This window comes from Dreissena polymorpha, chromosome 2, assembly GCF_020536995.1.
Source record: "Dreissena polymorpha isolate Duluth1 chromosome 2, UMN_Dpol_1.0, whole genome shotgun sequence".
Classification (NCBI taxonomy): Eukaryota; Metazoa; Mollusca; class Bivalvia; order Myida; family Dreissenidae; genus Dreissena; species Dreissena polymorpha.
The window spans coordinates 42,497,676-42,519,430 of NC_068356.1; the positions used below are offsets into that span (position 1 = coordinate 42,497,676).

The 21,755-nt window shown below is 36.2% G+C and overlaps 1 protein-coding gene and 1 long non-coding RNA gene across 5 annotated transcripts in view; one reads left to right on the top strand and one right to left on the bottom strand.

The window, feature by feature from the left end:
* Nucleotides 1–21,755, top strand: part of LOC127866801 (protein phosphatase 3 catalytic subunit alpha-like) — a 273,905-nt gene that overhangs the window by 54,741 nt on the left and 197,409 nt on the right. Inside the window, exons 11-14 of one of the 4 annotated variants that reach the window (XR_008043109.1) lie at nt 1,927–1,967; nt 7,871–7,955; nt 12,393–12,490; nt 19,317–19,892. Coding sequence is in view for 2 of the 4 variants with exons in the window: in XM_052407623.1 (XP_052263583.1) it covers nt 1,927–1,938; nt 7,871–7,955; nt 12,393–12,490; nt 19,317–19,441 (320 nt within the window). In the remaining 2 variants the exon portion in view is untranslated. Of the gene's footprint in view, nt 1–1,926; nt 1,968–7,870; nt 7,956–12,392; nt 12,491–19,316; nt 19,893–21,755 lie in introns of those variants that run through there. The other 3 variants (XM_052407623.1, XR_008043110.1, XM_052407624.1) reach the window with 3 other exon arrangements.
* On the bottom strand, nt 20,496–21,313 carry LOC127866810 (uncharacterized). The gene is made up of 2 exons (XR_008043112.1): nt 20,728–21,313; nt 20,496–20,681 (listed from the first exon to the last, which is right to left on the bottom strand). It is a non-coding gene; the product is annotated as an uncharacterized LOC127866810 (long non-coding RNA).

A 21,755-nucleotide genomic window follows, 5' to 3' on the forward strand; every position in this document is an offset into this window, starting at 1 on the left:
TTATGCCAACTCATCTAGAATTGCTTTTCAATTGGTATTTCCATGGTTATGTTTCAAGAATCATCCAGAGATTTAGGGAGGAATATTGTCTCACATGTGAACAATCGAAGAGAGGGCACATTGTACCATATGAAGGCAATAGACACGTGCAATTTTGATCTATCAACTAAACAAGGAGCCCGATTTGGACATTTCAATCATTCATATAGTTGTGTGTACTTACCTTTCTTTCTTATGAAAGTTGCTACATAAGTGAATTTAAACCTCTTGAATGAAATGTTACATGCTCAGTTGTGGTGGTCATCTTCTTAAATTCTTTCAAAGCAGTGGTATCAAAAGCTTTCACACATTGATCTTGATTCTTGTGTTTTCTAAAAATTGCGCTCTCAAAAGAATCAGAGAATCATGGCTGATGAGTGAGAAAATGAAGAGAAAGATTATATTTCATCATAGTTGCATAAATTTAGCATTACTCAAAGAATCTTCCATGCTTGATACCTTTGTATTACTTAGGCATTCACAAACAAAATTATGCTGTTAATCAAGGCTGCATTTAATCAAGTGTGATTTACAAAACAAATGGGAAGTTTATCGACTGAAATAAGGTTAAGATTGTTATGCCCCCGGATTGAAAGATCGGGGGCATATTGTTTTTGGCCTGTCTGTCTGTCTGTTATTTATTGTGTGTGTCACAAACTTTAACCTTGGTTAAACTTTTGCAATAACTTTTGCAATATTGAAGATAGCAACGTGATATTTGGCATGCATGTGTATCTCATGAAGCTGCATATTTTGAGTCGTGAAAGGTCAAGGTCATCCTTCAAGGTCAAAAGTTGAAAGAATACAATCCAAGGGAAAAAACAAGCTTTAAAAGTGAGATAATTTTTCTAAACCTGCCAAATGATATATTGAAATTTTATTTCAAAGCGGCGCAATAGGGGGCATTGTGTTTCTGACAAACACATCTCTAGTTTTTTGCTATTACACAAGGCCTTTACTTACTGTTTGGAAACAAAAATGTGTTATCATAGAACCTGGCAAAGTTGGTATTCTACTGAAATAATAAAAGACTTAGAGACAAACTCCTTGAGTTTGTTACAGAAATACTGCTTTGAAATTTTACAGGCCCTTCTTCTCGTTTTGCTTTGTTTTGTTTGACAATAATTTGTGGGACATAATCATAATAAGTAATGCATGAACTAATATTAATAATGATGTGATGTGCTAAAATTTAGTATTGTTTCTATGTTTTTGTTAATGGATTCTGTACTTTTAATGTTTATTTATTGTGCACCCTTTTCAGACTGTTTTCCATTACATGGCTGTACCCGAGTAACTCTAATTATACTAATAATAACAATTAAGCGCTCCCATTTAAAACAACAGTATTGCATACTAAAACTCTTTATGATCAATTTTTGGATTTCTCCCTCATAGCGGTTTGAAGACAACTACTTTAAAATCTGTCAAATGTAACTGTTTACATTGTTGAGAGTGTGTTATGTTGAAAGACACTTGTTTCCAGGATGGGGAGTTGTATAACTTTTCTCTTTGGAGAGCATCATAATGCAGGCATAGAGCATTTGAAAGCCAATGGCACTTCCTTCTGTTATGGAGGTGACACCTACAGGAAATTAAAATGTCTTTAAATCAGAATTTGTTGAATTACATAAGAATTAATACATTAAACATTGTTATTTAATAAAAAACAACACTGCATTAAATAGAAGCCAGTGTTTGTTATGTTATCTCCACTGCTGAACGGGGTTGGTGGAAATTCTGACTTTATTTTTTGGGTAAAAGTGGACACAGTATTGACATGGGGAAAGGCATCCAATTTTGTCTCAAGCATACACAGATTGGTGGCCTTCTACACTCATTGATATACACACTTGCTTACTACTTCTGTGCATGCCTTTTCCGTAGGGTCGCGCAATGGTAAGTGGACGGCTCCCTTGACCTATATGGTATGGCTGTGTAGTCAGCATTCTACCTTGACTGTCTTACACTTGTCTTCCCTCTTGTTGCTGCCGCCATGCTAACCTGAATGGAATGTGCGTCCGTCCTCTTCAAATATAACCTGCAATCTGTCTGCTACTAAGTACATGTAGGTTACTGACCCTTCCCATAATACCTGTCACTGTTTAGAAGGCTGAGAAAATATTAACATAATATGCTGTTTGCTGTAAATTTAATGTAATCTTTGCAATGTTTGTGTGCTCTGGCCTATCTGTGCATTATACATTTCCTCCTTTGCCATTTAATTCAATCTTTTCTTCGTTTCTAAAAGTCTATTTTTTAGTACACGTACATCTTTGAATGAATTCAATTCTCCAATGCAACCAAGCTTAGCATGGTTGTAGCATTTATTAGCTCATCTATTTTTTGAAAAAAAATTATGAGCTATTGTCATCACCTTGGCGTCGGCGTCGGCGTTGGCGTTGGCGTCGGCGTCAGGTTAAGTTTTGCGTTTAGGTCCACTTTTCTCAGAAAGTATCAATGCTATTGCATTCAAACTTGGTACACTTACTATCTATCATGAGGGGACTGGACAGGCAAAGTTAGATAACTCTGGCGTGCATTTTGACAGAATTATGTGCCCTTTTTATACTTAAAAAATTGAAAATTTTGGTTAAGTTTTGCGTTTAGTTCCACTTTTCTCAGTAAGTATCAATGCTATTGCATTCAAACTTGGTACACTTACTTACTATCATGAGGAGACTGGGCAGGCAAAGTTAGATAACTCTGGCATGCATTTTGACAGAATTATGTGCCCTTTTTATACTTAGAAAATTGACAATTTTGGTTAAGTTTTGTGTTTAGGTCCATTTTATTCCTTAAGCATCAAAGCTATTGCTTTCATACTTGCAACACTTACTAACTATCATGAGGGGACTGTGCAGGCAAAGTAATGTAACTCTGACTGGCATTTTGACAGAATTATGTGCCCTTTTTATACTTAGAAAATTGAAAATTTGATTAAGTTTTGTGTTTAGGTCCACTTTATTCCTACAGTATCAAAGCTATTGCTTTCATACTTGCAAGATTTATGAACTATCATAAGGGGACGGTGCAGGCAAAGTTATGTAACTCTGACTGGCATTTGGACGGAATTATGGGCCCTTTATACTTAGAAAATTGAAAATTTGGTTAAGATTTATGTTTTGGTCCACTTTACCCCTAAAGTATCATAGATATTGCTTTCATACTTGGAACACTCACAAACTATCATAAGGGTACAGTAAAAGGACAAGTTGCATAACTCTGGTTGTCATTGTTACGGAATTATGGCCCTTTTTTGACTTAGTAACTTTTAATATATGGTTAAATTTTGTGTTTCGATCCACTCGAAGTATCAAGGCTATTGCTTTCAAACTTCAAATACTTACATGCTATCATGAGGTTACTGTACCTGGCAACTTGAATTTTACTTTGACCTTTGAATGACCTTGACTCTCAAGGTCAAATTATTAAATTTTGCTAAAATTGCCATAACTTCTTTATTTATGATTAGATTTGATTGATACTTTGATGAAACTACTCTTACCTGACATACCACAATAGACTTCACCCAAACCATCCCCCGTGCCCTCTCCCCCCTCCCCCCCAATTTTTTTTTTTTTTTTTTTTTTTTTTTTTTTTTAAGATCATCTCACAAATGACCACCGCACCCTCACACTATACCCCCACCCCACCCCCCCCCCAATTTTTTTTGATTTTTTTTTTTTAAAAAGGTTATGTTTGAAATACCGTCCAACCATCGCACCCAAAACCCCCCCCCCCCCCCCCCCCCCCTCCGATTTTTTTTTTTTTTTTTTTTTTTTCGCTTTTTTGGAAGATAATGTAATAAATGTCCACAACCCCACACTATACACCCCTCTTCACTCCACTCCTCCTTTGTGATTGAAAATGAGAGTCCCTTCACCTTTAAAAAGAAAATAGATGAGCGGTCTGCACCCGCAAGGCGGTGCTCTTGTTTTTAACTTGCTCTTACCAAAGGCTCTCATAAAAAACTATATATGCAAATCGTACGCATAAACCACTTAATTTTTTTAATTATCTGTCTTTAAGAAGTTTTGCCATCTTTTTGTGAAGACTACAACAGATTACAAATGCATTTCTAGATATTGTAGTCATAAATAACATAGGGAAACAAATGTGCAGTTATCATGTTGTTGTCATTACAGTTACAACGCAATCTCTGTGCCCAGATCATAATTTGTGGTCACCAGTTTGACAGCATTATCACCTTGTTAGTATTCCTGGCATAATCTGATGCAAGTCCCGCAAGATTCATTCTTTGCATAACTGTCATTCCCGCAATGATGTTTTGGTACCAGTCTGTTCTTGTGAAAAATTGTGTTGCTCAGTTTTCATTAGGACCAAATAGTTGTTTTATAAGAGACTATTAACGGCTCCTATGCTTGTTCATCAAACAGTATTGGACTCACAAGCCATAAAAAATACCCTGCTTCTTATTAATTGAGTTTCAATTGTATAATTTAGAGGTAACATCATCATAATCTTGCCTTTAATAAATATTTTGTTAAGATCAAATGGTTAAAAAGAATTATCAAAATTACATGTAATTTATTTACTAAATCCATTAAATTACCTCACATAAATATTAAATAGGTATCTCTCTGAAGATACAACATCTGCATTTTTAAAATTTCACTATGGTTGAATGTCATCAATTTTTCAGAAGCAATTAACTATATGTTTCATATTGATAATACAATGTTCTGTGTGATTATGTTAAGCTCATTCTATTGTTCAAATCAGATAATTTTGTTGTCTTGTTTGTTCTTGCGTGTGCGACACGTCTCCACTGTTCTTTGTTTCTGTATACAATGATGTTTAGATAACAAATTACTTCTTTGCTCATGTAAAACTGCATATTTTATCTGTGTAGACTATGTTGCTTTTACATTCATATTTTTTCACTCCCCAAATAATGAGTAAATTTTTTCTGAAATTCTGATGTTAATCAAGTTATATAAAAAAAAAAAAGAACATTTCTTGTTTTGTTTTATCAGGATTTAAAAGCTATTTACGCTGCTTTCTTGATAGGACATACCATTCTTAGCACTAGAACTAGATGATCTTCACTATGGGAAACAGGGTTTAATGCTTGTGTGTAAAGGGCTGTCCAATATAAGCCTGCGCAGTCCGCACTTTCCGCATTTATGGTATGTTTGGTTTTAAGGAAGTCACTTCTAAGACAAAATCCAGTTCAGACAAAAGTGTCGTCCTTGGTACGCCAGGCTAGTATTGGACACGACATACACGTATTAAGCTCTGTGTTGTCCTTGGTACGCCAGGCTAGTATCGGACACGACATACACGTATTAAGCTCTGTTTTCCCAGAGAGATGTTCAGATGCATATTATTTTGCGAAGTAGATTTCAACAACAGTTTTCATGTTAGTCATAAAACAAACACTTGTTTCTGGTGTCATTGCAGTGAAGCAACCCAGAGGTATAATAGTGTGTACCTAGATGGCAAGAAAACTGCTACTAAAATGTTCTCGCATTATCATCATCAATTTCATAGGTTGCTATACCATAATATGCTGGCTGTGTCAATCTTCTGCCAAACTAACCTCGTCATGTGGTCTGATTTCACAGTTGTGATGGTGGCAAAGCTCAGATCTAAATTTCGATTAGGGTTCTTCTTTAAGTTATACCTTATCTTTTGTTGCTGGTCTCACTGAATGGCCAAAAAATTAGTTGCGCACTTTGCTCTAAATAGAATAGAAAATAGATTAGAGAGTTGAAACAGACTGCATAGTAATTAAAGGCATGCATAGGTAAAATTATTTATATGACTGGCTATTTGTCGTGCAGTTTGACATTTTGGGATGATCTCTAAGACAAAAGTTGATCTTTAAGACGTAAGTTATATTAAAATATCTGTAGTGACCAATATGAAATTGATGTTTCAGTTCATTACTGACTTACACTATTTTATAGCTTATATGAAAATGCAAACAAAAACATTTTTTTTTAATATCCCCGCGCTCTTCATCCTTCCACCCTCTTGCTCTTCACATATATTTTGTGTGGGCATGCATTGTGTGTGTGTTTTTGTGTGAAGGAAAAAATGGGTTAATCAACACTCTGCATTACCAGCGCACACATATGTACAACAATGTTCCACTTTCTGAACCAGTCAAGAACTGTATGACTGATATTCATGAGTTTATTTAAATTATGTTGGTAAATGTACTACTAAATTCATTTGTACAGTAGAATAGAGTCATAGACAGTTTTAAAGCACAGTCTTCATTAGTAGTTACCATTACTGTACTGCTGTTTCACAAGACAAAGCATAATAGTGCTTATGTTCATGCCAAATCATCATTGCATGTCCTGTATGAATGTGTGTGTGTATGCGTGTTCATAAAACAAAAAGTCTAATAATATCTTCAAGTGGATGATAATGTCTTTAACATGTAAATTACTAGTTTGTTTAAACTTTCAATGAAGATATTGTTTGTTTTAATAATGAATGGAGAATTGTTCATAGAAGAAATATTAAATTGTGAGAATGATACTGACGTTATAAACATAAATGTTTGAAAGGCCTCTGATTATTTGTTGTGGCTGCATCAACTTTCCTGTTGGAAATACTGGCTAGAAACAATTCCTTTAACAAAAACAAACATCTTGTAAATTTAGAAGGTGAAATAAAACCCCTTCTTCCTCAGACCTTGAAGGCATCTGACGTATGCACATAAAAGCAAACTATACAGTTTTACATTGGATGAGTTCACAGGAACCAGGAACAATGGACATAAGCTTTGGACTGGGAAAACTGGGCGTAATTCATGTGCGTTTTTATTTCAGATTAGCCTGTGCAGTTTGCACAGTCTAATCAGGGACGACACTTTCTGCTTATACTGGATTTTGTTTTAGAAGAGAGTTCCTTTAAACGAAAAATTCCATTGAATCAATAAGTGTTGTTTTTGATTAGCCTGTGCAACTTGTTCAGGCTTATCTGGGACAACACTACGCACATGCATTAAGCCCAGTTGTCCCAGAACATGGTTGATATTTTCAGTACATGTTTCCCAGAAGTGTTATTCTCTCTTCCGCTACACAAGTTGTGCTGACCATCAGCAATGATGTTCCTGCACAGTGCGATCAGTAACTGTGGACTGGCTGCACATTATTAACAACACCAGTGTGCATTGATGTCATGATTATAATTTCTGAAATAGATGTTTCTTTCTGATGAATGCAATTATGAAACTTGATAATGAAAGTGTGAAAAACTACAGCCAAGAAAGTCCATGTCATTGTGGTGTGCTATTGTAGCTTATATCTGTGCAGTTAGCAAATGCATACAGAAAGCATAATTGATCATGTATTCCCAGGAATGTAATCCTTGTATACCTTTATAGTGGTTGCTAAAGAGCAGATTATAGACTGTAAACAAACACCTCATATTGATAGATTGTGCAACATCTTTTTCCACAAACATGCAACATCTTTTTCCACAAACTTCATATCAGTTACTAATCAGTGTGTTTTCATATCATTAATAAATGCATGCTTGATTGCTGTGGATAAACAAATGGTTGATATTTTAATGTAAATGGGTCATTGTACCAATGTATTAACTTGATACATTCCTTTACAAGTATTTGAATACAAACAAAAGATTTCCTTGTGTAGTATATGTATTTGTTTATTGATAGTTTGCAAGTTAGGATTTAATGATTTGTATACTGTATTAGAATTCTCATTTACTATGAATGATGCAACATTTCACTAGCAGGCATCAATGTTTTATTTTAGGCCTTTTTAAAGGGCATACAATATATGCATTTTCTTTGGTATTATATTTGCTTGTATGTCACCAGGTGGAGCGGTGGCTGCCAGGAAGGAAGTCATACGTAACAAAATACGAGCCATTGGCAAAATGGCCAGGGTCTTCACTGTATTACGGTTTGTAATATACATATTATGATACCCATGTTCATATATTATAAATTATCATCTGATTATTTCTATCATTAAATGAAGTGAATACAGCTAAATACTGATGTCTGTAAGTGATTAACATTGTGCTAAATTCACTGTGATTGATTCATTTGAAATGTCTGCCAATATGTATGCAGGTTTTATAAATATAAATGAGCCATGCTATGGGGAAACTGGGCTTATTTCGTTTGTGGAAAATATCATGCTTTTTATGCCCCCCTTCGAAGAAGATGGGGTATATTGTTTTGCACGTCGGTCGGTCGGTTAGTCCACCAGATGGTTTCCGGATGATAACTCAAGAACGCTTAGGCCTAGGATCATGAAACTTCATAGGTACATGGATCAGGACTGGCAGATAAACCCCTTTTGATTTTCAGGTCACCAGGTCAAAGTTCAAGGTCAAAGTGACTCAAAATAGTAAAATGGTTTCCGGATGATAACTCAAGAATGCTTATGCCTAGGATCATGAAACTTCATAGGTACATTGATCATGACTGGCAGATGACCCCTATTGATTTTCAGGTAACTAGGTCAAGGTCACAGTGACTCGAAAACAGTAAAATGGTTTCCGGATGATAACTCAAGAATGCTTATGCCTAGGATCATGAAACTTCATAGGTACATTGATCATGACTGGCAGATGACCCCTATCGATTTTCAGGTCACTAGGTCAAAGATAAAGGTAACAGTGACTCGAAACAGTAAAATGGTTTCCTGATGATAACTCATGAATAATTAGGCTGAGGATCATGAAACTTCATAGGTACATTGATCATGACTGGCAGATGACCTCTATTGATTTTCAGGTAACTAGGTCAAAGGTCAAGGTCACAGTGACAAAAAACGTATTCACACAATGGCTGCCACTACAACTGACAGCCCATATGGGGGGCATGCATGTTTTACAAACAGCCCTTGTTATTGAATATTTGGTTAAAAGGAGTCTGTTAGAAACAAAGCTCCTGTCGAGTATGGTTGCAGAAAAGCCTTTGCAAACTGCACAGTATGATATGGAACAACACTACACTTATGCTTTAAGCCTCGTTTTCCCCCTGAGGGCGACTCAAATCTATATACTATCCTAATTTATCTTAAACACAGAGTATGTGAAGAGTGCGTATATAGCATTTATCAGTTTTCTGCCGCCTTTTACTATTCACCAGCTGATGCAACTATATAGAAAAACGAGGTTGTTTCTGGTATTGGTTGTTGACTCCTAATGATTACCAATTCTGAAAATGTGACATTATATTTTAGCAATAACTATTTTTGTTAAGTACTTCATGTTGATCTCCATGGTTCTGTGTTTAATATATATGCAACACAGAAGTCACAATAGGAGGCATATACACATGGATTGTTCTTGTTGGTATCAGATGCCACTAGCTTATTGCCATAGCGTGAAAACGCATAATAAATTATGTCTTTGAAACTAAACAATTTGTTGCAAGGACCAGTTTCATACAAAGTTGTTCAAACACAATTTTCATTACTTGATGCACAATTTATAGTTGACGTAACAATGCTTTGCATAATGCATGGGCTATTTGATAGCAGACACCCAGCAATGGCAACCAAGCAGCACCCTGGGGAGGTTTCAACTTGTTCCACTCATTCTAATGTCTGCCTGAAGCAACCTACCATAAATCTTTAACATATTTTAGCAGGCTTTTCAGCAGTAGTGTCCAAACTATGACTGAGAACAATCCATTCATCTCCGAGTTGTTGTGCTTATTATGAATAAGACCACACTCTGGGGACGCCTTATAAACAAACCAGGATAGTGGTGCTGCAGGGCCAGTCCTTGTTTTGTTTTAATATGAAGCCAGTTTACTAATTGGAAGAGAATATTGATCATGTATGAAAAATTGATCTAGGGGAATGCGTCATAGAGTTGTCACTTGGCTCAATTTATTGATCCATATACTCAGTTGTAAAAAGTAACCTTTAATGATATATCTAAGGAATGCTAATCATTATTTATTACTCATTCAACTGATTAACCTTTGATAGACTTAAGGTAAAAACAGTACTTAAAGCGGCAGGGGTTTTTCTGCCTATTTTGGGAAAAGGAGTCTGACCAAATTGGGAATTTTTATCGACAAAATTGTCCATTTTGGGAATTTTCGAGTCGATGAAACGGTCAATTTGGGAATTTTATCATGCTTAAATAAGTAAGTGGTTTTACAAAAAAACAAACATGTTTTATTTGTTATTTTGTCTTCAAAAACAAACACTGGTAACAGGTAAGTCACACAAGTCACAGCATGATTTTTCTTTGCTTTCTTACAATAACATTAGACAGAAATTAGCAACACATACAAATAAAATTTTATTATTTCCAATTGGATTCTTCCACTCAAAGCCACAATAGGCAAGCCAGTTACATTTAACAAAACATTTATTTTACTGCTACATTATTAATTTATTTAACGACTATATCATTCTACCTGATACTTCACAGCTCATTACATTAGCACCATCAAATCCAACAAATCTACACCGCCGTATGTCGATCCCTTTTCCAATGCAACACTGCTGTAGTACTTATCGTTATGGGAAGCCATGCTTGAAAATAAGCGTCTACAGATTTGGACTAGAATGTGTATTGTGCGGCTCTATATACTTGTTATAATGCGGAACAGTTCGAACCTTATCGCTGTCAATATTGGCAGATGCATCCGGCAAATACACCTGCTAAAATCTGAGTCGCTAAAGGCTTAATTACGTCGCGGATGAAGGGAAGTCACTCTTTCGATATAAATTATGTTTACTTTTAACGATTTTGAAAGAATTTTTTTTGGAATTGGGAAATATGTAATCAAAATTCGATTGGGAACGGGTCCGTTTGCTTTGGGAATGCCTCCGTTGTCCGGAGGCGCAGACAGTGCAGAAAAACCCCTGAGCGGGTATATACGATTTTGTCAAATATTTATTGCTTAATATAAACTGTGTAAAAAACTTATTATATATATATTTCAACATAAATTAAAATAAAAGTTAAGAAGAACATGTGTCAAAAAATGCGAAATAGGCCAGATATTTAATTCTGAAATTGAAAACGGCTGTACAGCCGAATTCGCCAGCATGTATACCATACATGTACGATGTGCATTTAAACTTACGAGGGATGTTCCAGAAGTTTGTGGATTTTCGCTATAACTTTCATTTGGTAACATAAATGGACAAACAAATAGCATGTTAAGAATATTTCGTCCTTTCCAAATATACTCTCCAAATATCATGGAAATACATAAAACAATAAATATATATCAGAGATTTAAACATGTGCACAATGCGCACACCGACGCACGTGTAACGTTTCTGTTCAACGTCAATGACGTTATGAAGTTAACAACTGTCAAATCTTTTCCACATAATCACCTCCAACGCGAATGCACTTTATATGTCGGGAAATCCACTTGTCAAAAGTGTCTCTATACCAGTCAGCGTCAAAAGAAGACACGATTCGCTTTGCTGCAACTGTAAGTTCCTGTTTACTTGCAAAGCGAATACCGGGCAACTGTGGTTTAACTTCCGGGAAGACGCGGAACTCCATAGGGGCCAAATCCGGGCTGTAAGGAGGACTTAGGCGCTGTAACGTGAAATTTGCCGTAAATTCTGTGTATCAACGACATTTAAACCAAATTTAAATTCGCGTAACGCTCATACTTATAATAAAATACACGTGTGCGCCGCATGTCGTTACTGAGGTCTCTATGGCAACGCGTTTCAAACGCGCTTTATGGAATTCATGCATTTTTAGCTTATATATAAAGTCCGTGATAATTGGTTTGTATAATATGTAAATTTCATTGACTTTTACCAGCAAACTAATAAGTTATAGCGAAAATCCACGAACTTCTGGAACACCCCTCGTAGTTTAACGGCTTATAATACAAAGACGAATGCTTCGATTATTGTAGGAATATATGTACGTCACTATCGGCTCGGGGCGCTAATTTGTCTTTGCTGCATTTTATGAAATTCGGCTTTAATGTATAATTTTTCTTGCCTATTTTGTGTTTTTGTAACATATTTTATCAATATATTACAATTAAACACACATAAAAAATCGTATATACCCGCTTTAATACAAGAAAGACTTGTATTGTTATGCAGAAAAATGACTTCACAGGTAAATGTGACCATAAACTAGTTTTATTCATGAACCAGCCATTGAAAGTACCTTTTTATTTGGTAAAAGGAAGTCACTATCAACGAAAATCCTGTGCAGGAGGAAAGTTTGGTCCCTGATTAGCCTGTGAAGATTGCAAAGGCCTACTGGGACGACTCTAGGCTCATGCATTAAACTCTGTTTTCTCAGAGTAAAGCTCCGTGTTAATAAATATCAAGAAAATGTTGCAAAGCCACCTTCAACTTGTATGTTGTGTATTTCAGAGAGGAGAGTGAGAGTGTTCTACAGCTGAAGGGCCTCACCCCCAATGGTCTGCTACCTCTGGGAGCACTGTCTGGTGGCAAGGACACACTCACTAATGGTGCGCTACCTTCTTACTTGATTGCCGCCTCTTTAGCCAATATGAGCACCAAGTGCTTATAGTGAGCTATTGTGTTAGATGGCCCTCTGGGGTTGTTTGTTGTCAAATATTTGCTTCACATGACATCTAAACTGCAAGGCTGATTTATACGGAACTTCACAATGATCCTTCTGTGACCCTCTTTCAAACTTGTTAAAATCTTTCAGGTCCACTGTGTTGGTCACCAGAGCTGAAATAGATTTTAAAACATACACTGTAACTCCAATATAGTGCGGTTCGTTATAACGCTGTGTCCAATATAACGTTAGGGGTGCTTGGATTCCGTTTTTTCTCCAACCTTCCATTTCTGATTCAAATCCATGTTATGCAGCTTCATGTATTTTCAGAAAATTCAAAGAAGGCGGCAATCACAGCTTGATTGCTTTATCCATCCGTGTAACTGATATTAATCGATTAGAGGTTAAACGCCACTCGACAGCTAATTGGTGTTAATCTGTTGTGTAATGTCAATAAAAGTGTGAAAACTCGCGAGTCAGTGTTTATTACATGTATTCCCTATCAGATCGGTTCGGTGCGCTAATTTCAATAAGGTAAGTGCAAGCAGGATAATTATAAAATTTAAGTTATTCAAAACGATAAAAACATTCTTACTTTGATATGATTGCAGTTTGACTCTATATTAAAGAAGCGGCTTGAAATATACTGTTCACAGTATAAATAATTTTTCTGTCATTTCATTATCATTCTAGTATTTTGTAATTTAATTCATTTCGTGTACGAGAAATTAATTAAATAATCCAGACTATTGTTAACAGAGATTTACTTTTGCCCGGTATCAGAAAGTCCCCGAAAATCATGTTTTTTGCATGACGGCGTATGTTTTTTGCATGACGGCGTATGACGCAATTTGTACATGTATTGTATTGCATTAAATCTAAAATCTTAAATACGCTTGTCCAATGAAAGCTCGGCCCCATAATGCACTGTTCTCTTTACACTTCTGAAAAATGGCGCCTATATATAGTTGTGTTTACGAAATTTGTAAACATTGTCATTAATGTTGAAGATTATTATTTTTTAGCTCATCTATTTTTTGAAAAAAATTTATGAGCTATTGTGATCACGTCGGCGTCTGTGTCCGGTTAAGTTTTGTGTTTAAGTACACTTTTCTCATAAAGTATCAATGCTATTGCATTCAAACTTGGTACACTTACTTACTATCATGAGGGGAATGGGCAGGCAAAGTTAGATAATTCTGGCTTGCATTTTGACAGAATTATGTGCCCTTTTTATATGAGAAAATTGAGAATTTTGGTTAAGTTTTGTATTTAGGTCCATTTTATACCTTAAGTATCAAATTTATTGCTTTCATACTTGCAACACTTACTATCATAATGGGACTGTGCACGCAAAGTTATGTAACTCTGACTGGCGTTTTGACAGAATTATGTGCGCTTTTTATACTTAGAAAATTGAAAATTTGGTTAAGTTTTGTGTTTAGGTCCACTTTTTTCCTAAAGTATCAAAGCCATTGCTTTCATACTTGCAACACTTACTAACTATCGTAAGGGGACTGTGCAGGCAAAGTTATGTAACTCTGACTGGCATTTTGACGGAATAAAATATTTAGGCCCTTTATACTTTAAAATTTGGTTTAGTTTTGTGTTTTGGTCCACTTTACCCCTCAAGTATCATAGATTTTGCTTTCATACTTGGAACACTCACAAACTATCATAAGGGGACAGTAAAGGACAAGTTGCATAACTCTGGTTGTCATTTTCACCGAATTATGGCCCTTTTTTGACTTAGTAACTTTGAATATATGGTTACAATTTGTGTTTAGATTCACTTTACTTCTAAAGTATCAAGGCTATTGCTTTTAAATTTTAAATACTTTAATGCTATCATGAGGGTACTGTACCTGGCAAGTTGAATTTTACCTTGACCTTTGAATGACCTTGACTCTCAGGGTCAAATTATTAAATTTTGCTAAAATTGCCATAACTTCTTTATTTATGATTAGATTCGATTGATACTTTGACACAACAACTCTTACCTGACCTACCACAATTGACTCCGCCCAAACCATTCCCCACGCCCCCTCCCCCCAAATCCCCCCATTATTTTATTTTTTTAATTAAAGATCATCTAATAAATGACCACCACACCCCCACACTATACCCACCCCCACCCCCAAAAAATAATTTTTATGCCCTCGTCAGGGTGGCTTATAGCAGTGGAACTGTCAGTCAGTATGTCAGTCCGAAAAAATTTATGGTGTCTGTCCGTCCGAAAACTTTAACATTGGCCATAACTTTTTCATTATTGAAGATAGCAACTTGATATTTGGCATGCATGTGTATCTCATGGAGCTGAACATTTTGAGTGGTGAAAGGTGAAGGTCATCCTTCAAGGTCAAATATATGGCATGAAGCTGCACATTTTGAGTGGTGGAAGTTCAAGGTCAAGGTCATCCTTCAAGGTAAAAAAATAATAAGAAAATTCAAAGCGGCTTCTCATGAAGCTGCACATTTTTAGTGGTGGAAGTTCAAGGACATCTTTCAAGGTCAAGGTCATCCTTCAAGGTCAAAGGTCAAAAAACAAATAAAAAATTTCAAAGCGGCATTATCATGAAGCTGCACATTTTGAGTGGTGGAAGTTCACGGTCAAGGTCATTCGTTAAGGTCAAAGGTTTTTAAAAAATCAAAGCATCGTTATCATGAAGCTGCACATTTTTAGTGGTGTAGATTCAAGGTCAAGGTCATCCTTCAAGGTCAAACAAAATAAAATAAAAATCAAAGCAGCGTTATCATGAAGCTGCACATTTGAGTGGTGGAAGTTCAAGGTCAAGGTCATCCTTCAAGGTAAAAAAGAAAAATCAAAGCGGCTTTCTCATGAAGCTGCACATTTCGAGTGGAGGAAGGTCAAGGTTATCCTTCAAGGTCAAGGTTATCCTTCAAGGTCAAGGTCATCCTTCAAGGTAAAAAAAATAATTGTAAATTCAAATCGGCGTTCTCATGAAGCTGCACATTTTGAGTGGTGAAAGTTCAAGGTCAAGGTCATTCTTCAAGGTCAAAGTCATCCTTCAAGGTCAAAGGTCAAAAAAATAAAAATTTCAAAGCGGAGTTATCATGAAGCTGCACATTTTGAGTGGTGGAAGTTCAAGGTCATCCTTCAAGGTCAAGGTCATCCTTCAAGGTCAAAGGTAAAAAAATAATAATTTCAAGGCGGCCTTCTCATAAAGCTGCACATGCGGTCATCCTTCAAGGTCAAAGTTAAAAAAGATTTTTTTTTAATAATTTCAAAGCGGCGCAATAGTTTCTGACAAACAAATCTCTTGTGTTTTTCAAACATGGTTAAAAAACAAATATTAATTTTTATTATTTTATTTTTGAAATACCGTCCAACCATCCCACCAAGAATTCCCCCCCCCCCCCCCCCCCAAGATTCCCCCCTCCCAACAAAAAAATATTTTTTTGTAACATTTTTGATAGATAATGTAATAAATGACCACACCCCCACACTATACACCCCTCTCCACTCCACCCCTCCATCCTTTGTGATTGAAATTGAGATAGGTCCCTTCACATTTAAAAAGAAAAATAGATGAGTGGTCTGCACCCGCAAGGCGGTGCTCTTGTTTAAGTGATGTTGTAACTTTATTGGATTATCGGATTAATGTGCACATTATGAAAACGGTATGTATAATGTTATCGATACGATTTGTTTTATATGCATGTATTTTCGGATGACAACACAGCATGTTAAAACACAGCCTATATTATAGGCTTTACTAAACGTGTTTTTATAGCCCCCTTCTATATGAGCTCAAAACTTATAACGCGGATCCGTTTATAACGCTGTTGCGTGGCTTGGACCCGTCATCTGCGTTATATTGGAGTTACAGTGTATTTCTTTTTTGAAACTGCAAGGGTCAAGGTTAATATATATGGTGTGTAACATCCTCTAGTGATCCTATAAAAATATCGTTAAGATCATGCCATAGGAGTCAAAATTGATCACACACCAGGAATCCAAGTTTCTCTAAATCTGTATTTGGTGTAACATTGTCTATTGTACCACTACTATAGATTTATATGGTAAATAACTTTCTAAATTCTCTTAAGCAGTAAGTACTAGAACATTTGTATCTGGGTCCACACATAATGCAGCCTCTGGGTCCACACATAATGCAGCCTCTGGGTCCACACATAATGCAGCCTCTGGGTCCACACATAATGCAGTTTCTGGGTCCACACATAATGGAGCCTCTGGGTCCACACATAATGCAGCCTCTGGGTCCACACATAATGCAGCCTCAGGGTCCACACATAATGCAGCCTCGGGGTCCACACATAATGCAGCCTCGGGGGTCAACACATAATGCAGCTTCTGGGTCCACACATAATGCAGATCTGGGTCCACACATAATACAGCCTCGAGGTCCACATATAATGCAGCCTCAGGGTCCACACATAATGCAGCCTCTGGGTCCACACATAATGCAGCCTCTGGGTCCACACATAATGCAGCCAAGGGGTCCACACATAATGCAGCCTCTGGGTCCACACATAATGCAGTCTCGGGGTCCACACATAATGCAGCCTCTGGGTCCACACATAATGCAGCCTCGGGGTCCACACATAATGCAGCCTTGGGGGTCCACACATTATGCAGCTTCTGGGTCCACACATAATGCAGCCTCTGGGGCCACACATAATGCAGCCTCTGTGTCCACACATAATGCAGCTTCTGGGTCCACACATAATGCAGTCTCTGGGTCCACACATAATGCAGCCTCAGGCGTGAAAGGACCACATAATCATTAAATTAAATACATACACAAAATAAATTCAGAACTGTTAATAAATTCACAAGGATCAAGGGTTTAATATCAGCTTTGTAACATCTTTTAGCGTCCTCTACTTTGTTTGTTCCAATCATGCACTGTGGTCAAGACGGACGAAGTACCACGGGTCACATGATTTATACAGACTCTGAAACAGAAAGTCCCATACTTTGATATTGAATTTGAAACAGCCGATTAAGGTTCTGTACAAAGATTGATCAAATCATTCCCCTGGGGTCAAAACTGGCCACATCCAAGGGTCACATATTTTATATAGCTTATATTGTTAAATTAAGAAAATCTGCAAAATAAAAAAACAGTGTTTTACATGTTTTATTATAAAGTGGTCCTCCGCTTAAATTTATGTAGCTCACCGGGCTCGTAGTGCACATGAGCTTTAAGGATACTGTGTTGTTCGTCAATGCATGAGGTGTTAGGGTACACATATTTTCAAACAATTTCTCTTCCTGCAATTGTGGACAGATTTTAACTTTACTCTTTTATAGTTGTTCAAATTTTTCTGGTCCATTTCCTATGTAGGCTATCGAAGCTAAAAATATATATTTAAAAAACAAAAGAAATCAATAAAACCAGAAGGGTCAGGGCTTAAATATTTGTTGAACAACGCCCTCTAGTGGCTCTCTTCAAAGTTTGTTCAAATCATGCCCCTGAGGATAAAACAACAAGGAGTCACGTGATCTTAATAGACTAACACATAAATAACTTAAAAATCTATGAAATTGCAAGGATCAGGTTAATTTATAGATAACCTCTTTTAAGTTTGTTGAAGGCATGCACCTGGGATCAAAACTAACTATGACCCATGTGTCACATGCAAGCTTCTAAACCTGTCTCAGAGCACATTAAGTCTGTTTAATACAGGGTAGAAAACCTAGATAAGAGTTAAAATCTACAGTTATTTTACAAACCGCACACAATCGCTCATAACTGAGTAATATCTTTGTGTCTCAAGTGAGCAACCAATTGAATTCAGGCGGTCTTGTTTTGTATCATGCCCCATGGGTCTAAAATGGGGGTGACATGGTTAAAATTGCATTCATATTTTTTAAGAAGCGTCAGATGGTGGTTGTCTTCAAAGATTTTTCACATCATACCCCTGGGTCAGAAACTGGCCAGGCCCCACACAGGTGATGGATCTAGATCCATGTTGGAGTTGAGTGACATGATTCACAAAATAGATGCCCTCTGCACAGGGCCACAATAACAGCCTACACATTTTTGCCAAGTTACATTAAAATCATTTAATGGTTTAAGGAGATATGGATTAGACTTAAAAGTTGAGGCTCAAATTTTGACCTTGACTTTAAGCCAGAGTGACTGATGCCCTTTTAAATTGTCTAAATGACCTCAATATTTTAGCTACGTTTTTTGAAATTCTTGACTGGGTATGGAAGATATGGATCAGAACCAGAGGCTCAGACATTTGATCTTGACCTTTATTCTGCATGACTGACAAATGCTTTCTTCATATCATCCCAATTACCTTAACCATGTTTCCAAAGTAACATGAAAATCCTTTGATGCATAGAGGATATATGGAATTGACACAAATATGGAGTCTTAAACTTTTGACCTTGATACGAAAATAAGGCTAAAATCTTTGGCCGTGAAGTACAACATTTAGCTGAAGTGACTGAGTCTCTGACCAACAATTTGTGCACATAGTCTCAATGACTTTAATATTTTAGTCAAGTTTTCTGAAACCCTGAAAGGGTTTAAGAGATAAAGAGCAGAAATGAAAATGCAGGCTTAAACTATTAACCTTGTAGTATGCCAGCGTGACTTATACTTTCGGCACATCGACTCATTGCTCTTAAAGTTTGAGGCGAGTTTAATATAAATTTGTCAATAGTTACCAAAGTTATGGAATAGACATTTACCTAAATGTGATTTAAGTATCATTAAAATTATGTCGACTCTTCTAATGCTAAGTTATGTTTATTGTTATTCTTTCAGCACTTGGAGGCTTCAACCCATCACACAAGATCAGTGGTTTTGAAGAAGCTAAATCACTGGACAAAGTGAATGAGAGAATGCCACCCCGAAAGGAAGGCCAAGTGAACAATTCAACAAAGAGCTAGGAGTTTGCTTTAAATTAAATTCATGATGGCTCTTGCTTAGGGGAATTTTGCAACCTAATCAATTAACTATATTCGGTAAAAATACACAATCATCTGACTAGGGTTTCATGTCCTGAATTGAACAAACAAAATTGGATCTGAGGAAGTTAACAACAAAGATTTCTGTACCACTAGGATATATTTATCAATATTAAAATATGAATGTGGCCAACTGGACAGAGGTACAGGAAAATGTGATCCAGTCTTGGTTTTAGAAAGACATCAGCAAAAGTTCTTTATTTGATGCAGGGCACCAAAGACTCCTTGGTCTGTTGACAGAGCATTAGATGTTTCTACCACACATTCTGCTGAATATTCACAGAAACATGCCTACCATATAACCACCAAAAGTGTGCAGGGGAGACCATAGTGATTGGTTATAGATGTTACATATTACATTTTTTTGAATTAATACCTTTTACAGTTCTCTTATTGCTATCATTTAATGTGACATTTCATGGAACGTAGTGTGATTGATTGATTGATTTTATTTGGTAAAAATATGAACATAACATAGTTACTACATAATGCAGACAACATGAAATATATTCTCACAGCAATATAAATTGTAAATTATGGAATGCACACACAATACCAAGGATAACACAAAAAAGAGAAAAATGATTTTCACTTATTTCCATTGGGGTCCTTGATATTGGTGGCAGTAACCATGAAACAGTCGTGTATTAAATATTTAATAATTTATATGTATCAAATATGTACTGTTTAATATATCAAGTATATTACTGATTAAGTTATGACAAATATTATCACATGTACATTATATCACAGAAGTTGCTTAAGAAAGTATCACACTGCATATGTAGTTAATAAACACACTTTGTAGCACATTACGAGTTTGAAAATAAAAAATAAATAAATATGAGATCATTGCATCATAATGATCATAAAACTTAAAAATGCATTACAGTTTTTAAAAAAACATAAAATACAAACAAAAAAGTATACTATACAAATCTATAAAGACTGTAAAAAATTTTTTTTGATGGCACCCTTGAAATGATTAGGTTTAGATACATCCCTGATGTTTTGTGGAAGATTGTTCCATAAACTAATACCATTATTTGTAAATGTTTTAGAACCAAAACTACCTACTCTTGGTTTGGAAAAACGACCAGAGTCTACAAATGTAAAATTATCAGCAAAATGATCAGATTCTGGCTGAGCTACCATATTGGACCTAGTACAACAATTATGCACACCAGACAATGGCTTAAAATGCTCACCCATATACTCTGGTGCAAGGCCATTTTTAACCTTATGTACATGACTTAGTATGACCTGGTCTACTCTTTTTGAAACAGGCAGCCAACCTTAGTATGAAAACTGTTCTTGACCAACACGGGATCTGTTATCCATATTCAGAACAAATCTAATTACCTTGTTCTGTGTAGTTTGAAGCCTATTTTTAAGTGACTGAATAAGACCAGGGTACCAAAAGGAGCGGGCATAGTCAAAGTGGCACTGTAAAAGGGACGTGACAAGGAGTTTTCTGGTGTGCAATGTTAAGAACTTCTTTTTTCTGTATATAAACTTTAACCTGGAGTTTGCCTTTGTAATAACTGACCTAGCAATGGTTTCACCAGACAGGCACTTGTCCAATATAGCACCTAGTTACTTAACAGAATTTGATGGAGTAATTGACACACCATTGCAAGAGACATTTTACTGAGGATTTGACCTTAGTTTGGGCTTTGAGCCAAACAATATTGACTCGGTTTTACCAAGATGTAGGGACAGTTAATTGTCAACTAACCACTCACTAATAAGTTCGAGATCGCTAGAAAGAATGGATTCAATTTCTGAAATGTGTTTACCAGCTTCCAGGATGCCATTATCATCAGCATAAAGTAAAATTTTATTTTTAACCACATAATTAATACCTTTTACAGTTCTCTTATTGCTATCATTTAATGTGACATTTCATGGAACGTAGTTTGCAGACTCAGTGTTTAGTTAACCGCATGTATGAGCCTCATTCTGGGAACACTTTGCTTAAAGCATGTGCGTAAACTGTCATCACAGATTAATCAGGGACTACACTTTCCGCCCAAACTTGATTTTCAATTAGAAGAGACTTCATTTAATTCAAATTTTCCCTATGAGCAGAAAGTGTTTTTCCCTTATTAGCCTGTGCTGACTGCACCGGTTAATCCGGGACGATAGTTTAGGCACATGCATTAAGATAAGCCCAGTTTTCCATGAATGAGGCATGTATGATTCTGGAGAGAACTCGTCTAGTCAAAGTTGATAT